Below are 18,190 nucleotides of genomic sequence, written 5' to 3'. Positions count from 1 at the left end.
AAATGTGAGGCCATTTAAAAACACACCAAAAAACTTTATAAATCCTAACATAAGGCTGTCTGAAGAAGAGAGAATTTTCTTTATGTTGGCAATTTGGAAATCTGAAGATTTTCTTCCAGTAACGGTTTCACCAATGTTTGGAGTAGGCCAGAAAGGACCTGAAAAACTAAGATATTCTAACCCTGACTGAGGTATATCACTCAGTTAACCAAATGAATTCCTATGGTAGCAAAAGATTTTCTAATTCATAAATAAAACCTTACTGTACATACCAAGATTCCATCCAATAATATTTAGATTTCTTTATAAATGTATATCCTTCTTAATTATTTCTATAAAGAGCAGTTGTACTTTCTGAAGTGTATCAAGGACAAGATGAGAGCTTTCTCCAACTGTCACTTAAAATTTCTCTCAAAGGTCATATAAGTAATTTTAATACATAAACAGTACTTATGCTGATTTTAAGATTTTTTGAAATTTTATTTCATTTTGTATTTTGTATCTTAGAGGGAACAGAAATAATGATGTTCAACATGAATTGAACTTGCAAAGACAAAGAAGGCAGGGAAAAGAAGAAAGATAGGAAACATACCAGCAAGCAATATTCAGCAATTTACTTTTAGCACAATATGCATAAAGGAGGATAACATCTGCTTGCAATCCAGGCCCAAACAAGATACTTATTAGAAAGAATACTAATGAGTACTTATTATTTTTGCCTATGGTATGCCATTCATTTTCATATCTGATCTTTCCTCTATTATCTCCTCTATTATTGCAAGTTATGGCTCTAAAATAAACTAAATGAACTATAGAAATTCTCAAATAATACATATCCATTACATTAGAAAATACTCTTTCTCAGGTAATTTTCACAGTGCCCTCAAGAAAGGTTTTCTATATTCCCCTTTGCCATCAGAAAAGAAAGATTTAAAAAACAAACAAAAAAACCCAATTGGTTAAGACAGCAGAATGACAACTACACTTAAGGTTCTCAACTACCCAACAGATCAACTTTGGGTTTATAGATATTAATTCAATTAGTAATATCTGAATAACTCCAATATTTAAAAAAATAGAGGGTCCCCAAATAACTAAGTGGTAATACCGAGAAATAGGGTAGTGCATCTATTTAATGATAGTCCTCAAAAAACATCAGTAAAAACAAAGAGCAAGAAAATAAAAATATATTCTCTCCCTGCCCCATTACCTATAATTCTAACAATTTTTAACTACCAAGAAGTGATTACCTTTCTGTCAGAAGAAAAATTCTACTCCAACCACAACTCACAAAGTTGGCATTCCTAAATGTGGGGCTTCCCTTACACTTCTAACAGATTTATTATTACGTTATATGACTCAAGTAGACATCTTATTTGTCTCTAGGACTAGGGGGACTAGGAGAGAAGCACTAATTTGTAATAAAGAGTAAAGGCAGAAGGAAGAGCAGGTTTCTTACTTGTCTTGCTCTTACTTGTTAAGTGTAAAATTGGACTTAGGATAACATTATTTAAAACTGTAAAACTGGCTCCAGCTCTGACATCGCCTGTGCTCCTTGAGGAGTGACGATACCATGGAACCGGAGCCATGACTGAGGCTGATGTAAATCTGAAAGCCTACCCTCTTGCAGATGCCGACCTCACCAAGAAACTATTGGACCTCGTTCAGCAGTCATGTAACTACAAGCAGCTTCACGAAGAAGCCAATGAGGCCACCAAAACCCTCAAGAGAGGCATCTCTGAGTTCATCGTGATGGCTGCAGACACCGAGCCCCTGGAGATCATCCTGCACCTCCCACTGCTGTGTGAGGACAAGAATGTGCCCTACGTGTTTGTGCGCTCCAAGCAGGCCCTGGGGCAAGCCTGTGGGGTCTCCAGGCTGTCATCGCCTGTTCTGTCACCATCAAAGAAGGCTCACAACTGAAGCAGCAGACCCAGTCCATCCAGCAGTCCACTGAAAGGTTCTTAGTCTAAACAGGTGGCCTCTGCCACAGTCCCTGCTGACTCCTACTGCAGGGGTTATGTATCATTTGTCTGTTAGCATATAGTATTTTGAGCTACCTTCTATTGTTATAAAATATTATAGTGCTCAAAAAGAAAAACTATAAAATTTAATATTCTCTAGGGAATTAAACAAAAAAGGTATAAGTTCAAATGACAGGGAAAAGAAAAGTGGGTCACTGTTTAATAGTTTCTGCTCTGAAAGCTTCTTATTTTGATTTCTAGCACCTAGCACAATAAGCATTCAAGTTATGAAATGATGCTGAGACAGAGCAGCCATTTTCTTACCTGAAGTTTAAAACTGTTTGAACCCCCTTTAAAATTTTTATTTTGTTCAATAATTTAAAGAAACATATCAGTAATTGTGAGATTAAAACTATAGAGTTGTGAGACCTACTATATTAAAATGCTGAAGGACCCTGAACCAACAGTTTGGCCAGTGTTCTCTTAGCTTCACTGTTCTTTTTCAAGGTCATATATAAAAAGGGCCATGTCATACCTATTGAGGGAGAACTGAAGGAGAAATTCAAGCAAACAAACAAACAAACAAAAAATAGGATCCAACTAAAAGAAGCTACAAGTAAATAGGGATTCTATTTAACCTTAAGTAATCCCCATTTTTGGTAATCATTCATATTACAGAAAGATTTTCTGCTTTAAGAAAAATTTCATTGAAGAATTTTTTTAAAAGGAGCTCCCCAACTGCATTTATGTACTGAAGAACAATATATGTTACTACAGATAGGATGAGGGCACGTAAGCAGCAATCCAAAAGCCAAAGAAATAAAAGCAGCCTTTAAAATTATAATCTAAATCCAGAGAAAAACAATTTAACCAATACAATATAACATCTATTTCTTAAAGCATTTTTTCCTTTGGATTACTGATATTTACTGTTTTTTTTTTTAACTTAGGGAAGATATATCTATTATTTTTTAAGGTTATATCTTATTTTGGGCTTCTGATATCCAGATATGTAATAACTAAATCCTGAAAACATTTTCCAAATGATATTTAAATGCTGAAGACACATATCTTCCATTTTCTCTTCACAATGCCAAGTTAAGAAAAATTTAAATAAGTAATCTCTTGAAAAACATTTGAAAAGTCTCACTGTTTTTGCCCATATAATTGCCTAGCAAAACACCTTTTGCCAGATTCCATGATCTTTTGAGGCTGTGTCATCATATCTTACTTTACCTTCAAAGTTTGAAAATTTGGATAATTAAACACTTTCTGGACTAAATTAGACTGGCTGAACTTTTACTTGGTAACTGTTCTTTAAAATGATGTATAGCTTAAATGAAAGATGACTGTTTTCCATTTCTAGGCAAAGAAATTTAAGTTGCACAATTTTCTAACAATATGAATTTTTAAAGCCTAGAAACGTTGAGGAAGATCTCAAAGAAAAGGATAACTGATATGGAGCATTTAAGTGGAGTTTTACCTATATAGAGAAAGAACTAAATGATACATTGAAGTTCTACCAAGACTTCTTAATTTTATGCAGATCACCACTAATCTAGTGATGTACATTAAAGACTGATCATTAAATTGCCTTTAAACTATATCTGATATGAATGAGATCTTTAAAGTTTTGAAAGGAATGTAAGTATTTAACACAAAGTAGAAGTACTATTATGAAGTGGTTAAGAGCATGAGCTCTGGAGTCAGACCTAGGTTTGCAACCTTGTTCTTCTACAGCTATGTGAACTTAACCAAGTTATCTAGCTTTCCAAAGGTTAAGCTCCTTCATCCATAATATAAAGAAAGTAACAGTATTCATAGGGTTGTTATACAAATTAAATGATACAATGTATGGAAAGCATAGTAGCAATATTATCTATTTATTAATTATTTAGTATATGCGAGGCATGATGATTATTTTAACTATACATTTACAACACAGTATGTGGTTACCTCCTGCAACTTTCAATGCATTATTGTGGAATTATCTTTGGCTTCTGAGAATAGGAAGATACCACTAGGGAAGGAAACAAATATAAGTTGTCTTGATAAATCTACCTAGCATAAATCTAAGTGAATCTCATAATATGCTTGCATTAAAATAAAGATCCCTTCATACACCTAATCTGAGTTTATATATTTAAACCTTCTCAACTTCATTTCTTTAACTCAACAGTAAACACTCTGTCCTCTATTATTTATGTTGCTTTTTCAGTCAATAGTTAAGTAGTAATAATCAATAATGCTATATATCATGATATAGTTGATAAAGATGTTTATAATCTTTCATCTTTTCCTTTCATAATTTAATAACAACTGAATTGCAACACCATACCAATTTTTTAATTGAAAGTTTGTTACTGTAAAGTTTTAAATCATTCTCAAACTTTTTTATCAAGCTGAAATTTTGTCATATCAGCTTTTCTTAAAGGTATATAAATATATCTGTATAGGAACAATCAGATATATACAAATAAAATGTAGTAAGCAATGCAAATTAGATGAAATGGTATCTTAGTGACTACTACTATCATTTTGCCTTTCCATAGGCAGCACAGTCTAATGGAAAAAATACCAGTTGCTGCATCCATAAGTTGTGACTAAACAGCCTGGATCAATCATGTAATCTTTCTAACATTCAACTGTGAAACAAGGGGAGTACTTAGAAGTTTATTTGCTTAGGATTGAAGATACTGTATATAAAACTTATATGTGCTGATATAAAATAGATACTAAATAAATGATAGTTACTGTTAGTAATAAGAAACAAGCTAATTTGCTTGTTCCATCAGATGGCCCACTGAAAAAAGCGCTCCACTGATCAGTTTACAGGTTTCATACAAAACAAAAAAACCTGCTAAGAAGGGGTATTAAGTCCTTATCCATGTAAGTATCAATCTTATAGTAAAGGTAATGTGGTTTAAATATTTATGACAATGTAAGCACACATGAAAGCAAATTAAGATATTCTTAAGTCTAGTGGGGCTTGCTATTAGTACTTTTTAAAGCCTTGGGGCTGGGCAGGTATTAAATCTATTTCCTGGTTACAGGTGTAGAAATAAGATTATTAGCAAAACAGGGTGGAGAATATAGGCTTAGAGGTAGTACATGTGAACAGAAATCAGGACCCTGTCATGGGAGAAAGCTAGGTGATTAGAAAAATGAAACACAGAAGTAAAAATGAGGTTCTTCAAACTAGAATATACTAGTAAGAATCTATCTTATAAAAGTAATACCTCTGTCTCCCAGCATAGTGCTATTAAACTGAAATTTCATCAGTATTTTACATTAGTAAAGAGAGTTCCAAGTAGTACATGGTTTTAAGTGAGATCTCTGTAGAAGCATCTTTTCAATACACAATAATAGATTCTTTAAAGGGTAAATTTAACTTAGATCCTTTGTATGTTGAAAAATATATGCAGCTCTTTCTACACTGAAACTTAGGTCTTAAAGAAAAATAAAGTTGAGACAATGCAATGAAATAGTAAACACCCAGTCATTATCTTTGACCATTCAGTATGAGCTAAAGAATAAAAACTGTAGAGGGAGGAAAACATTCAAGAATAGGCCCAAAAGTTCATGTTATTTTCATTTCTATACTTTCTGATGCTTTCATTTACCATAATCCTTAAAAAAGCATAAATACTTATACATAGCTATACTGTAAACTCATTATAATAGTTCTTCACAGCAGCAATTTGTTTTTAAAAGGAGGAAGATAAGATAGCCAGATTCCAAAAGGTTCTTGTGTTAAACAGTCTCTTCTAGTAGATGACACCACAAACTGGGAGGCCCCCACTACAGCAAGACTCTATTTACAGTGAACTCTTTATTATCCAGTACCTCATATGTGTGCATTATAAGAATAATTGATGTTCAAAAACAAGAACATCAGTTCTCAATCATCAAAGATTAAATTACATTTAATTTAGGTTCCAGGTCAATATATTTATTATATTTTGTCTGATACATATAAAATAAATAAGTTCTTTGAAAACTGATCACTCAAGATGGATGTTATGTTTTCCTTTGTAATATGATTATTTAGTAAGTTTAGAAAACACCTCTTCTTATAAGTTTATGAACTAACAGGTAAAAAATTATGTGGTTTCAGAAGGTTGGTCAAACATTCTAAACAAGCTGCCTAAATATTATTTCCAAAAAAAAACCAGGAACAAGAATGACTATGGAAGAAAACAGAAATGGTAAGACTATAAACAAAGAAATAGCAAATTCTGGAGAAAAGAACACAAAAACTAGAAAAGAAACAAAAATACTCATATAGATTATGAATAAGTACATTACCTAGGTTTCTCTAAACTCAAACTGAGTACATACTAAACTTTTTCTAGTAGGCACACTTCATTTCTTGAGTGTTTCCAATTAACTTCACCAGGATTCTTAATAGTGTACACACAAGGACAGTGTACTAATGTTACCTCTTAGAATATTACTTGGTAAGATCAAATGAAAGATAAAAAGATTACCCAATTGTTCATCATCTTAATTTTTTTCCCTGATTTCAAATTATACATATGTTAGGCTATAAAACTTCTGAGTTACTAACTAAAGATATGTTCTAAACATGAAAAAAAGTAGCAAGAAAAAACTGGTAGCATGAAAAAAACTGGTATGAGTCCAAATGGGCCTTCACCAACTAAGTATATTTAATTCCCATTAGTGATAATCATGAGCATCACACAAAAAGTTCCACCATTAACATGAATGACAAGATTGTCTGCCAATAACCAAATAAAATAGCAGAGTCTTCTGAAAAATTATATGAAACATTTTTGCATTCTAGTGGCCAATGCCTCAGTCTATGTAGAAAATGTTATCATATATTTAGAAGGTAATTAATACTACTTTTATATTCACGTTAATACTGCACATAATAGTTCCACATATACTTGTCATAACATGTATTGTAATAATTTATAAGGAACACTTACTGGGTAAATTTTTTGGATGGATGGAAGGATGGGTTCAGGTAGGGCTATAAAAAGAAAAAGTTTAAAGCTTCCGTGATTCATGTAATTCATTTTACAAAGCAATAATTTGTCAGCTACACCCCAGGTATGAGACTATATGGGTTTACGCTAAAATTCAACAGCTTTCATATACTTTGTGAAATTAATTCTGATCCCTAAAAATTTAAATTCAAAATATATCTAAGTAGACAATTTAAGGTCTGTTAATAAATTACATATATTTCTATGTAAACCAATGTTCCTTACATGGTTTTAGAATAATAGGTCATCAATAAATGGACACACATCATTTGGTCCAACATCAGACACACACACAAAATAAGCAAGACAATTGTTGTGCTACAGATATTAAAAAGACATTGTTAACATGGATGTAGCTATCAAAACAAAAATTTTTTAAGTACAATCCAATGGCACTACATCATAAGAATAACAGCTCTATCATAATTGTCCCTTTATTATTTAATTTCTTCTAACAATAATACCAAAATTGAGATAGTTTTGGGAAATTGATCTATTGGGAAAAAAACTGAAAAGATCTTCAACTTCATTAATACATTTTTAAAAAGAAAACCTCAGCAAAGGTTAGAAATCTAAATCAGGAGATTTGTACCAATCTGCTATATAATAAATAAAATTTCATACAAAAGAATCATTATCGTCATATGTCTCTGCATTTTTTAACTGCCATTCTGCACCCTTCAACAGCTTTACCCAAATCCAACCTCATTAAATGTGCTAACTGTAATCTCACATCATTAGAATGTAGATGGAATAACATGAAAGGCAGAGTGTTTAATATTCACAATATAAGAAGTAACTGTAAAATATAGTATCTTGAATATGGTAAGATACAAATAATACATTTTCAAGATTTCTTTAAGATTAAAGACCAAATATAGTACTGCATGATAAACTATTTATTTAAGAATTAGAAATAATTACATATACAGTTGATGCTTGAACAATACAGGGGTTAAGGGTGCCAACCCCTGTGCAGTCCAAAATCTGCATATAACTTTATAGTTGGCCCTCCATATCTGAGGTTTCAAATCTACAGATTCAACCAGCTGCAGATCATGTAGTAAGTACTGCAATACATATATACCGAAAAAAATCTGTATATAAGTAGACCCGCACAGTTCAAACCTGGGTTGTTCAAGGGTCAACTGTAATTAAATAAATTCAGTAACAAAGAATCATTACTTGACTTTTAATTTGCTATTTAGCAAAAAAATTTTTTAATGACTCCTGGAATACATTAATGAACACATAATCAACCATTATGACCAATTTACATGGTTTCCAACTATGATTATAAATGTATAAATTTCTACCACATAGTACAAAGTAGGATGCTTTATTTAAATATCTATTCATCATGCTTTATTCCCAAGTTGAAAACTGGAAACTGTAATAAAATAAAATTCCATGATAGTATGGAATGTTCACAGTGTATGACTAAGAATATTAGGGGAAAAAACTCACTCATTACTTACCAGAATCACTCTCAGGAAGTAAGGATACATATTTTTTTCCCCAAAGACATTCAAATGCTAAAATTCTAGAAGACCCTACAAATAAACTCAAGCCCCAGTCACTTAATTCTAAAAGTCTCTATATTTGTATAACATTTTTAATGGCTTTTTAATAATTTTCATTATAATATAGAAGTCAAATTGGAAACTCTTATTAGAAATTAGTTTAAGTTTTAAATCTAAAAACCTGAGTTCTATTCCCATGTAACACTGCTAGTAAAATAAAATTATAACTTAAAAAAGGATGAAGAAAAGACTGTAGAAAATTAGGGAAAAAATAGTATCTCGTTCTAGTTATCTCATAACTAGAATGCTAGGAGAGAAAAATAAACACAAACCACTGGTATAGGGTCTTTCAGTAGATAAAGAGCTTTTAGAACTAAGCAATTTGGAAGCTTTTGGGAGCAAGGTTATCATTCAAAAAATCCCCTGCCTTACAACCTTAAAGATTTAAAAACACTCGTCATTAGAGAAGCAGTTAGTGTACCCTGGCAATTATTTATCAATGTTATCCTGATAGTAACCTCAAAACATTTAGTAGGTTTTCAAATGTTTACTTTATTCCAAACCAACATACACTCTGAAAGAATCTCTCTGTAACAACATCTATTTTAATTTCACAATTCTGGACTTCAATCTTTTACTTTTCTCTCTCAAAAGCAAAATAAGACAAAAGTTTATTATTGCAGGATATGATCAATAGATAATGCCTTGAATATATTTAATCTATAAGATTTTACTTTGCCTGTAGTTTGGATGAGAGCTTTCTGGTCAGGCCTTCACAAATTTATACACATAAAAGTTACATACTAATTCATCAAAAGTTAAACTAAAAAAAAAAAAGCAGACCTTCAACAACACTAAACAACCACTAATTTTGAAAACACAAGAACAATTTTAAAATGCCTAAGAGATATTTCTATACCTGGTAATACGGTAAACATTCCATGAATATTCATTCATATTGTTGTTTCTAACCAACTGACACTTTTGCCTTTATTATTAACTCATAATCTTAAATTGCTATTAAATTCTCTTCTCAATAGGTTTTTCCCTTCATGCTTTCATCAGTCACTTTTTCAAGCATATGTAGTTTGTAACTGTTGAAATTCATTCTAGGAAATGCTTTAATCTTTTCAACCTTTCTACATAGAAAGGACCTGTTTCCCTTCTCTGTTCATGGCAGAAAAGATATTAAAGCATTTAAACAAAACTTAAAGGTCATCTAATCCAACCATTAGTGTTACAGATGAATATTAAAGCCAGAGAGGTAGAATAACTTGGCCAAAATCACACAAACTAGTTCACTGTGGCAGAGCTGGAACTGCTCAATACACCTTGCAGACTCTTGTATGACAAGAAAAGCAATTATTAATACTTATTTCAATCTCTGTAATTTCTTCTGTGGAGGAGTAGGTTAAATCTGCCAAAGTACAGAACTACACAGTAGGTCTGGTTAGCTGATGTCTTTTAACAAACACCTAGAAATGGTTGATGAGAGTGCCATTAATTACTAACCATCTTAGTAAACAGGACCACTTTATCAAGAATAAAATGTGTAACAAAATCTAAACCAAATTTTAACATGATTTCATTACACTGGTAAAATACTAACATTTGAATTTTTAACTTGCTTACAAAACCACCAAGGGGCATCTGTGATTAAAGTACATTTTTCTAAAAAAGCAATCAAATTGAAATTTCTAATGTAACCCAAAAGAATGGAGGGATAGGGCACATATTATGAATGTTCACGCATGTTACATGCTTTAGTCAAATCTAATGTTTAAATCTCAACTAAAACTAAAAAATGAATAGACACTAGGTGGTAGTACATGAATGTTATTCTTCTTCATATATTCTATATGTATTTTACAAGAACTATTTCTAATCTATTCCATTTTTAATAAAAGTGAACTGTAATCCATAAGATTGGACAGAGTTCACTAAAAAAGCATCAAAAGTAATGTATGTTTCAGATTGAACTATAAAACTGGACAAAAATGATCAGTGATATATAAAGAAGTATCTAAAGCAGCCAACATCATGTTTCAAACCCTTTTGGAAGGGCAAATCAATCATCAAATTAGTATATATCCAAGACTGTTCAGCAACAAAAATACATGTATTATAATTAGCCTGAAATTCTTTAACAACAAAGAGGAAGATTAAACCTTTCTGATGATTACTGATTCACAAAATTTTGGTCCATTTAAACTATTTTAAGTCTCTCTCATTACCTCAAAAAAATTCACCTGATTCCACTGTTCAAATAAAAATATACTCTCTCATGTAATATATTATAAAATATCTACAAATACAGTAATATATAAAGAAAACGAATCCTACTGTCCATAAGTAATAACACCTGATAAATTTTTGGCACATACCTTTTCTGTATTTGTATACATATGAATATATACACACTCAAGTATAGCTACTGTCTTTTAAATAAAATTGGTATTATGTTGTATATGACATTGTTACCATAAATATTTTCTTATATCAATAAATATCTTTAAAACATGGTTTTTAGTATCTGTATAAATTTCATATTAGGATATATCATAATTAATTTGACCATTCCTCCTACTCTGAAAAACTTAGATTATTTTTAATCTTTCATTATTTCAACAAACACCATGAAAAACAGCCTTATATAAATTCATATGTACATCGCTGATTATTTACCTTAGGATAAGTTCCTAGAAATGGAATCACTGAGTCAAAGAGTATAAACAAATATTACAACAATTGTTTTCTAAATTGTGCAATATTAACCCACAACTTCCTGGTAAATGGTCTTACATTAATATCAAGTCTTTCACCCAATCTCCATGCCAGTTCACAGGAAATAAAAGCTTCTTTAAACCAACAAGAAAATCATTTAATTCCTGTCTCCAGTGAAAAATAAAAAACATGATGAATGGTGCTTGAGCAAGATAATGGGTCCACAATACAGTGGTGAAAGTTCTTTGAATACAAGAGCGAATACAGGAAAACTGTCAAAAAATAAAAACACAGTGAAACTTCTTTATAATGTTTTCCAGGGATAACATTACTAAAACATCTCTTCAAAGCAACAAAATAGGAAATGTGGTTGTATGTGCCTTAGAAAAAACTTTTTAAAACAATGATATTTGAATATAAGGTCAACAGGGAAGACACCATAATGAAGTTTAACTGCATTTCCGTTTTAAAAATTGGGAAAAACTCCACAATACTTACTTTGTAAATAGTGCAAAACCATCAATACAAGACTATAGCTGCTTAAAGTACCACGACTGGCATCATTTATCTCATGGTGACTCGCCCACTTCTTAATCACCAGTACTAACGGACGAACTCGATTTTCAACTGAAAGTAAAATTAAAACTTAAAAATGGTAAGAAGATTTTACAGTTTCTTTGAAAGTTTACATTATTTCCGAACTCCATGCCAATAGAAAGAGCAATGCCTCCAGTTATTAAACACTGTTCACCATAAATGTGTCTTACTTCTAAAATGTACTTGTTACCTTTTAAAAATGACCAATTATTAAAATTCATTTTATTGACCTATTACTCTGGTAGTATGTGATTTTAGTGTAGCAACATATTATGTATATGAGAAAATGAGACACACTGTACATAAACACAAAGAGGTATCAGTATTTACTACACACATCTTGATGAAGGAATAAAGAATGAAGGATAAATACAGAAAGTATTAATTGTTTGGAAATAAACACAAAACTTACGGTATGCATACGTTCTGAGAAGGAATGTGTTTCTTATTCCAACAATATTGTTTACATTCAAGTCGAACTCCACACAACTATTTTAAAAAATGAAAAAAACTTCAGCTCAAATACAAAATAAACTAACTCCCTAGTAACTAAATTCATTTCCATCCATCCATCCAATGATACAAAATAGCATGGGCCCAAAGACCTTAAAATGAGACACTACAGAAATAAGAATGAAAACATACTTTTAGTATGATCGGAGGTCTATTAAAGATATAAAATAAGATTACTGTTGAAAGATCCATAATGTACCAGTAAGGCTTCAATTATTCTTAACAAAAAAAAAAAAAAAACTTTTAATTTTGTAATCTTTTCCAGATAAACAAAATTATATGGCCAAACACATTTCTGGGCAAGTTATCCCACTAAGTTATTTATTCTCAATCAATTTTGAATGACAGCATCATCTGCTTTAAAATAGGAATGAAAAGCCAAATAAAGTACATGTGAAAAAATAAAAGTTCTGTCTACACTTTATATTCCCTCCAAAAGGGTTGCTAAATTATAGTATCATGACAAACTTGGCTACTGACATCTAGGAAGAACTATAACAACCAAACACATAACAGAAGGGACACTTCTTTGAAATCAAAGATATCATGCAGTTCACAATTTAGAAAATATGGCAATAATGGTGGGATACATAAAGAATGTCTAAACTCAAAATAACAAGGACTAACTAATGCATAAGTAACAGGACCATATACTATCAGGTCCAACTGCTGAACAATGAGTCTTTCTGTGAAAAGTGTCTAAAATAAAAACTTAACGAAAGTCCTTTCTATAGCTTTTAACTGTAAAATTCGAAATTTACCTTTTCAGATTTTCTAGTTACAGGAAAAGAAATCCTATAATCTTTCAATTATCCATACACATTAATAAAAATTGATGGTGAAATTAACACTTCAGATATATTTGGCTTTGGGAAGCTTATGGTAACAGTAAAGTTACATTCTTTGTGTTTGTACAAATCTAACACTGAAACCAGTTTGCACTCCCTGTATATAACTCAATAAAGAGGAAAAAAACACTTAGATGGAAACTAGTGTGCAAATAAAAACTTCCAAAAATATGAATTCAGAGCTTTAAAAATATCCACAGTACTTGCTTCAAATTCTACTTCTGGAAATACTGAAGTAACCCTTAATAAGGAAAGAATTTTATGCACAAAATGCTTATTTAAACAGGGAGTGGTTAAGTTAAAGTCAATAAATTCACACAATGAAATACTGTAAAGCAACTGAAAATGAAGCCAGAAGATATTCAATGATAAAAGCAAGTATTCATGATATACTGTTAAGTAACAAAGTATGATTTCAATTTTAATTTTAAAAGCTTTTATGCAGGGCTTCCCTGGTGGCGCAGTAGTTAAGAGTCCGCCTGCTGATGCAGGGCACACAGGTTCGTGCCTCGGTCCGGGAAGATCCCACATGTCGCGGGGCGGCTGGGCCCGTGAGCCATGGCCACTGAGCCTGCGCGTCCGGAGCCTGTGCTCCACAACGGGAGAGGCCACAACAGTGAGAGGCCCGCGTACCGCAAAAAAAAAAAACCTTTTATGCACTCATACGCATAGAAAAGGGTCTGAAAGGCTTATACCAAAACATTAACATCAGTTATCTTTGGATGTTAGAAGTGCAGTTGTTTTTTTCCTTAATGGTGTGTATAGAGAAGAATTATAAAATGGTGCTTATATAGAATACTTAACAATGAAAAAACCTTGTATAATAATCTTAAATAGAAAAAGAATTGTTCATATAACTACATTTTTCAAAACAATTATAATTAGCTAATAGTTTTACTTACATTTACTTTATGTTTTATCTCTCTATATCTTCGTGCTTTAAAAAAAAAACTTCACCATTAAAAACAGGAAACTCCATCGTTACTTGATAGAAATTCAGTAAATATTTATAGATTAGATGGATGTTTGGATGAATGAGGGGGAAAGTTTGAGCCAGCACTTATCTAAAGATTTGTTTAAAATATATATATTCAGTCAACAGTAGTTATGTTCTATATAGTCACTGCAAACACTAAATTAGCGAACAGTGAACCATTGCTCCTACAGGAAACAAAGGATTAGGTTTCTAGGAGCCTCCAGTCACATTTTCATCAGCGGATCAATATGTCTCCAGTCACATTTCATTGGGTTGGCCAAAAAGTTTGTTCGGGCTTTTCTATCACATCGTATGGAAAAACCCGGACGAATATTTTTGGCAACACTATATTTTATTTTATTTTTTCGTGGCCGCACTGTATGGGATGTGAGATCTTACTTCCCTGACCAGGGATCAAACCTGTGCCCCCTGCAGTGGAAGCGCACAGTCTTAACCACTGGACTGCCAGGGAAGTCCCTCCAGTCACATTTTCCTCAACTGATCAATATGTAACTTTGTTTTATGTATGTTTCAACTTAAAGACACCTCATTTAATATACTGTTCATTCAATAACAGTGAAGTCATTGCAAAGAGCACTGTACTCTACTCGTGCTTGAATGAAGCACATCTAACACACATATTTCCTCCATATGGCACATCACAGCTTTGTGCAAAAGGACCCTAGACAGTACCTCAGCATTATGTTCGGGACTCACTTTAAGCAGCAAAATCAAGCACGAAAGCACAAAAATGTGAAAAACAGCACTAACTAGACTGTGAAAAGGACATTTGTTTATAGTATGAGAGCTGAAACAAGAAAACAGAGTGTCACATTGTTAAACTCAGTTGGGAACACCTACATCAGGTGACTCAAAATTTTCCCCACTCTGTGCATGTCTATGAATAATCATAAAAGTGTTGCAAATGTTAATTTGAGGGGTTACAAAATATATTTTATCAAGTATGCAAATTCATAAATATGGAATCCATGAATAATGATCAACTGTGTATATACTTATATAATTTCAGTATTACTTTTATAAACTGGGCTAGAAAACGTGATTTATCACAATCCTATATATTTTTTAGAAAATAAATCTTTTTTAACCAATAAAACAACCACCTATTTACATTTTATAAAATGTAAATAGATATTATATAAAAGATTCTAATTCCAATGCCTATAAGAAATCCAGAACCCAAACTAGAATACGTAGATAGATATATTAGTAACAACCCCCTTTGATATAAATATACATCAAATTTCATCAATTAAGATATGTTCTCAAGAGCACATTACATTTCCAAAAGGCAAGAGGATCATTTAAAACTCTAAAATATAAATACGTATATATTCTTTCAATTGGATAGTCCCAAATACTCAAAACGTCAACCAGAATAACTAAGTACAGTTAAGTATGAACAACTGCTCAGACTATTTTAAAAAATCATTTCAAAAACCAAATCATCTCTAAATGGAGATAAGCTATTACGTGATAGCATACACTTCTTAATTATCTACCTCAGAAGAATACCTAAAAATTATCTAAGGCAACTTAAAAAAAAGAACTCAATAATCACTGACCTGACTTTATCCCTGAACTTCACAATTGGCACTTTTGCTCGAATCAGCTGAGGTCTCTCAATGTAACCAGCTGAAGGATAAAAGATAATATGGATATCTGTAAATGTTTCTCAAATTCATAGTGTTCCAATGCACATTTTTTAAAAGTAATATTTTACTTAGCTAAAACAATTTGAGAAAATATAGTCTTTGAGACAGAAAGCAAAGACAAAAGGACGTTATCAAATTCTTCTAAGTTTGGAACTTCCAATACCATGTACAGGACTTTATATATTAATACGTTATTTTCAGAAATGTGGTCTAATATTTAATAACATCTATAAAGAATTTCATCAGAGCATTATAAGAGAAGTATCTATGCCAGCAGCAGGGGGATAGCTAAATTCTGGTACAGCACACGGCAAGATATTATGGCAGCCATAGAAATCACATTTACAAAGAATCTTAAATGTGGAAATGTTGGCAACATGATACAGGGGGCAGTGATACATTCAAATAAGTATGATCTGTAAGAGGAAAAACACATATATACATATTTTTTTATTCCACCAAACTTAAAAAAATGTTTTTTTGTGAGTTGAAATACATGTTCATTGTAGAAAATTAGGAAAACACAGAAATGTATATAAAAAAGAAACTGCGAACTTCTCCCAAAAGAGCAATTTCCTAATGTTTCAACTAAAGAAAAACGTAATAACATATTGTAACACTAAAAATTTTCTGTTATAATGCTTCTAACACAAAAATCATAAAATACATCAAGCTTGAAATAGAATTATGTGCAGGAATTCAGTGAGGTTTAATGAAAAATAAGATTAAGAGTTAAAGGTTTTGAGTTCCAAGTACAGGTTCAGATACCAACGAACTATACTCCTCGGGCAAGTTACTAAGCCCACTGATGACCAGTTTCCTTAATTATTAAAAACACTAATTAAAAAGAAAATTTTCATTTGAATTATACGATCTCTTAGCTCCCTTTCACTTTTAATATTTTATGATTTTAATAATAGTTATTAAAAATTCATTTATGGTACAAATTACTCCTTTATTTTACAGATGTGAAATTCAAGTCCACTGAAATAAATCTCTTGATTTGTTTCTTTCCTACGACTGATATGTTATTCAAGGGCAATAACTCGTTAAGTGACTTTGTATTTTCCAGCTCAAAGCCTGACACATAAGGAGTATTTGTTAAATAAACAGACAAACTATCTTTCCAACATCACAGTTAGTGTGACTTCAAATGTCCACAATATTCTGTGTAAGTTTAAATAAATTATTTGAGATGGCTTAACATGAGGATTAAAATCTGCTTCGTCAGCTTATTCAAAGAATAAAATCTTACAATAAAATGGCCTAAGTCAATAATTTTGTTTTCTGTTGGAGTAATATATCTGGGCTTCATGTTCAGTGATAATGTTTTTAAAACAAGTAAAGATATATGTCATTGCAAAACAGATGAAATTCTCTCTTCCTCACATGAATACCTATAAGACTTCACCTGTATACTTCTTTTGGCTTGTCAGATACTCTGCATTACAGCTATTTACATTCATGCTTTAGCTTCCCTAATGGTCTACAACCTTTTGAGAAAGAACTGAAGCTTACATATCTTTGAATTCCCCACTACCTTCAATGGGACAGCTTACAAGTAAACTCAATAAAGATTTGCTGAATTATACATTTCTGTGTTGAATTACTCTTCTTTTTAATCAAAAGTTAAAAGGAATTTATTTGGGAAAAAGGATCTACATTATACCTAACCTAACCAGAAAATAAAAAATCCTTACCAGAAAATAAATATAGTGCGAGACATTTTAAATAAATAGTTGTCAAATGACATATGAACGTGAAGCATGTCAGACTTACAAAGTCTAGTACAGAAGTGTTTATGGACTAAGGTGAGGATATGCCGTGCTTCAGTCTTCTGATTTACCTGAAAAAAACACTGAAAAGTTAAAAATAAAGTGTTTTTTCATTATCTTTCTAAACTTAGTGTTTTATTTTCTTAATGTACCTCAACAAAAAGAAAACATAAAGTATACTTTTCATTGGAGTTGTTTTTCAATATACAGTAAATTACATTGTTTAAAAGTCAACCTTTATGCTATCTTTTACATCAATATTTCTAAATCAATTTCTGACTTTAAACTTAAAAGCACAATTTTAAAAGAAATACTGAAACAGCCATATGTCATTTTTTCACTTTAGTATATAAATGTAAAAAAACAATCTTCTCCAAGAAAAATAAACAGAATTTTAACTTTCTGTAACATGTTTTATTTCCCTATCTAGACTGTGAGTTGCTTAAAAATAAGATTCAAATCTATGGTGTTTCAGTATGAGTTGTAACAACATGATTCAGACATGTGAATAAGACTAGAGGATTAGTGTGATGTACCTAAGTATAACCTAATTGTATGGGAGAAAGTTTTAATTAAAAC

The 18,190-nt window shown here is 31.5% G+C and overlaps 1 protein-coding gene and 1 pseudogene across 5 annotated transcripts in view; one reads left to right on the top strand and one right to left on the bottom strand.

The window, feature by feature from the left end:
• The window catches only part of TENT2 (terminal nucleotidyltransferase 2), a 57,710-nt gene that overhangs the window by 12,708 nt on the left and 26,812 nt on the right, over positions 1 to 18,190 (bottom strand). For 3 of the 4 annotated variants that reach the window (XM_079916615.1, XM_079916616.1, XM_079916617.1), the window contains 5 exons: positions 17,616 to 17,694; positions 15,747 to 15,816; positions 12,236 to 12,312; positions 11,725 to 11,853; positions 6,920 to 6,963 (listed from right to left, as the gene is read on the bottom strand). In XM_079916615.1, coding sequence (XP_079772741.1) covers positions 6,920 to 6,963; positions 11,725 to 11,853; positions 12,236 to 12,312; positions 15,747 to 15,816; positions 17,616 to 17,694 — 399 coding nt within the window. The remainder of the gene's footprint in view (positions 1 to 6,919; positions 6,964 to 11,724; positions 11,854 to 12,235; positions 12,313 to 15,746; positions 15,817 to 17,615; positions 17,695 to 18,190) is intronic. The other variant, XM_079916618.1, reaches the window with a different exon arrangement.
• Positions 13 to 3,936, top strand: LOC307183710 (NHP2-like protein 1; annotated as a pseudogene). The gene has a single exon. The product of its transcript is annotated as an NHP2-like protein 1 (transcript).

The sequence above is a fragment of the Stenella coeruleoalba genome (genome assembly GCF_951394435.1).
Source record: "Stenella coeruleoalba genome assembly, chromosome: 3".
In the NCBI taxonomy this organism is placed as follows: Eukaryota; Metazoa; Chordata; class Mammalia; order Artiodactyla; family Delphinidae; genus Stenella; species Stenella coeruleoalba.
Note: the sequence above shows the minus strand (reverse complement) of the source record. Positions and strands in the feature narration are given on the sequence as shown.